This window comes from Merops nubicus, unplaced genomic scaffold (genome assembly GCF_000691845.1).
Source record: "Merops nubicus isolate BGI_N331 unplaced genomic scaffold, ASM69184v1 scaffold9129, whole genome shotgun sequence".
Classification (NCBI taxonomy): domain Eukaryota; kingdom Metazoa; phylum Chordata; class Aves; order Coraciiformes; family Meropidae; genus Merops; species Merops nubicus.
In genome coordinates, this window is record NW_008629080.1 from 25,233 (window position 1) to 26,636 (window position 1,404).

At 54.8% G+C, this 1,404-nt stretch overlaps 1 protein-coding gene across 1 annotated transcript in view; it reads left to right on the forward strand.

The window, feature by feature from the left end:
* Nucleotides 1–608: 608 nt before the first annotated feature.
* Nucleotides 609–1,404, forward strand: part of LOC103779254 (tyrosine-protein phosphatase non-receptor type 11-like) — a gene marked incomplete at its 5' end in the record, with an annotated part of 18,544 nt that continues 17,748 nt past the window's right edge. The window contains one exon of the mRNA XM_008946880.1: nucleotides 609–731. Coding sequence (XP_008945128.1) covers nucleotides 609–731 — 123 coding nt within the window. The remainder of the gene's footprint in view (nucleotides 732–1,404) is intronic.

Genomic DNA, 1,404 nt, shown 5'->3' on the forward strand with positions numbered 1-1,404 from the left:
CAGCTGCTCTGCTGGCTCCCAGCAGCATCTCCTCTGCTGCTGCTGCTGCTTCCCTGGCCCCGTGCTGGTCCCACGTGGAGAACTTTGCTTTGGGCACAGCAGTCATGAGGTTGGGGCTGTTTTCCTCTGTCCTCTCTGGAAAGGTGGCTGTGGCACCACAGCTTGAGCCAGGAGGAGTTCAAGCTAAAATGCAGCTGCTTCACCTTCAGCTGAAGAGCCCAAGGTGCCTGAGCTGAGGCTGGAGCACTTCTTGTCTTCTGTGGACCAGGCAAAGAGGGAGATCCTCAAACGTGCACTTGCTGTTGTGTTTGTACTTCATAAATCCTCTGGCAGCGTCAGGGCTGATCTGGAGAGAGGATGATGAAGTCCTTTGGGGAAGAAGCCTCTCTTGGTGGATGTCTGAGGAGACTTTCCCCTGGATGGAGGGGGTTTCGGAGTGCAAGCTGTTGTTGTGATGTGGTGGGAGGAGGGATGGGGAGCTGCTAGAGAGGACCTGGGCTCTCTGCCTGCCTTGTGGGTAGGGAGCCAGGGTCTGCCCCTCAGGCAGCAGGGAGGGCAGTGGGGGCAGGCTCAGGCTGATGTTCACGTGTCCCATTTGCACTTTGCAGGTGGTTTCATCCCAACATCAGTGGAATTGAGGCAGAGAAGCTGCTCCTGACCAGAGGTGTCCATGGCAGCTTTCTGGCACGACCCAGTAAGAGCAACCCAGGAGATTTCACTCTCTCTGTCAGGTAAGCAGACAGGACAGAGGAGGAGTGGAGGAAGAGGTTGTCTCCAGCTCTCCAGCACACCCTGCACCAGTTCATGGATGTGCAAGAGAGGTGCTGCACAGAGATGACCTCTCTGGGGTACCATGTGAAGAAAAAGGGTCACCCAGCTCTCCACGTGCCCCTGTCCTGCCAGGGCTGGCTCTGTGCTTGTAGGTTGTGGTTCCACAGACTTTGTTATCAGAGGAGGGAAGGTAAAGCCACTGATTTTCTGGAGAGAGAATTCACTCCTGCTGGCATTGAATATTATCTCACTTCAGTTTCAAGGGATTTGCCTCTAGCTTCCTTTGGGAGAGACTTGTTTTCTGTGTCTGTGAGGGGTCCCAGGAGCACCTCCCTTGCTGACCAGCCTCACAGTGCCTCTGTTCCCAGACAGCAGCATGTGCATCACTTCTAAAGTGCTGTCATGTTCTTTGGGACCAAGGCAAGTGCAGAAAGGAAAGCTGCAGCTTTGCCAATGGTCCTTGTGGATGTGGCCCCTTGTGATGGGGTGGAGCAGATGCACTGGGTCGAGCTCTCTGGATGTGAACTAAAGGGAAGAGGGAAAGGCCAACACTGACCCAATGAGTCCCTGAGATCAAAGGAGCAGGTTTTGGGTTCAAGGCATGAGCATCATCCAGCTGGTGCCTTGCAGGGA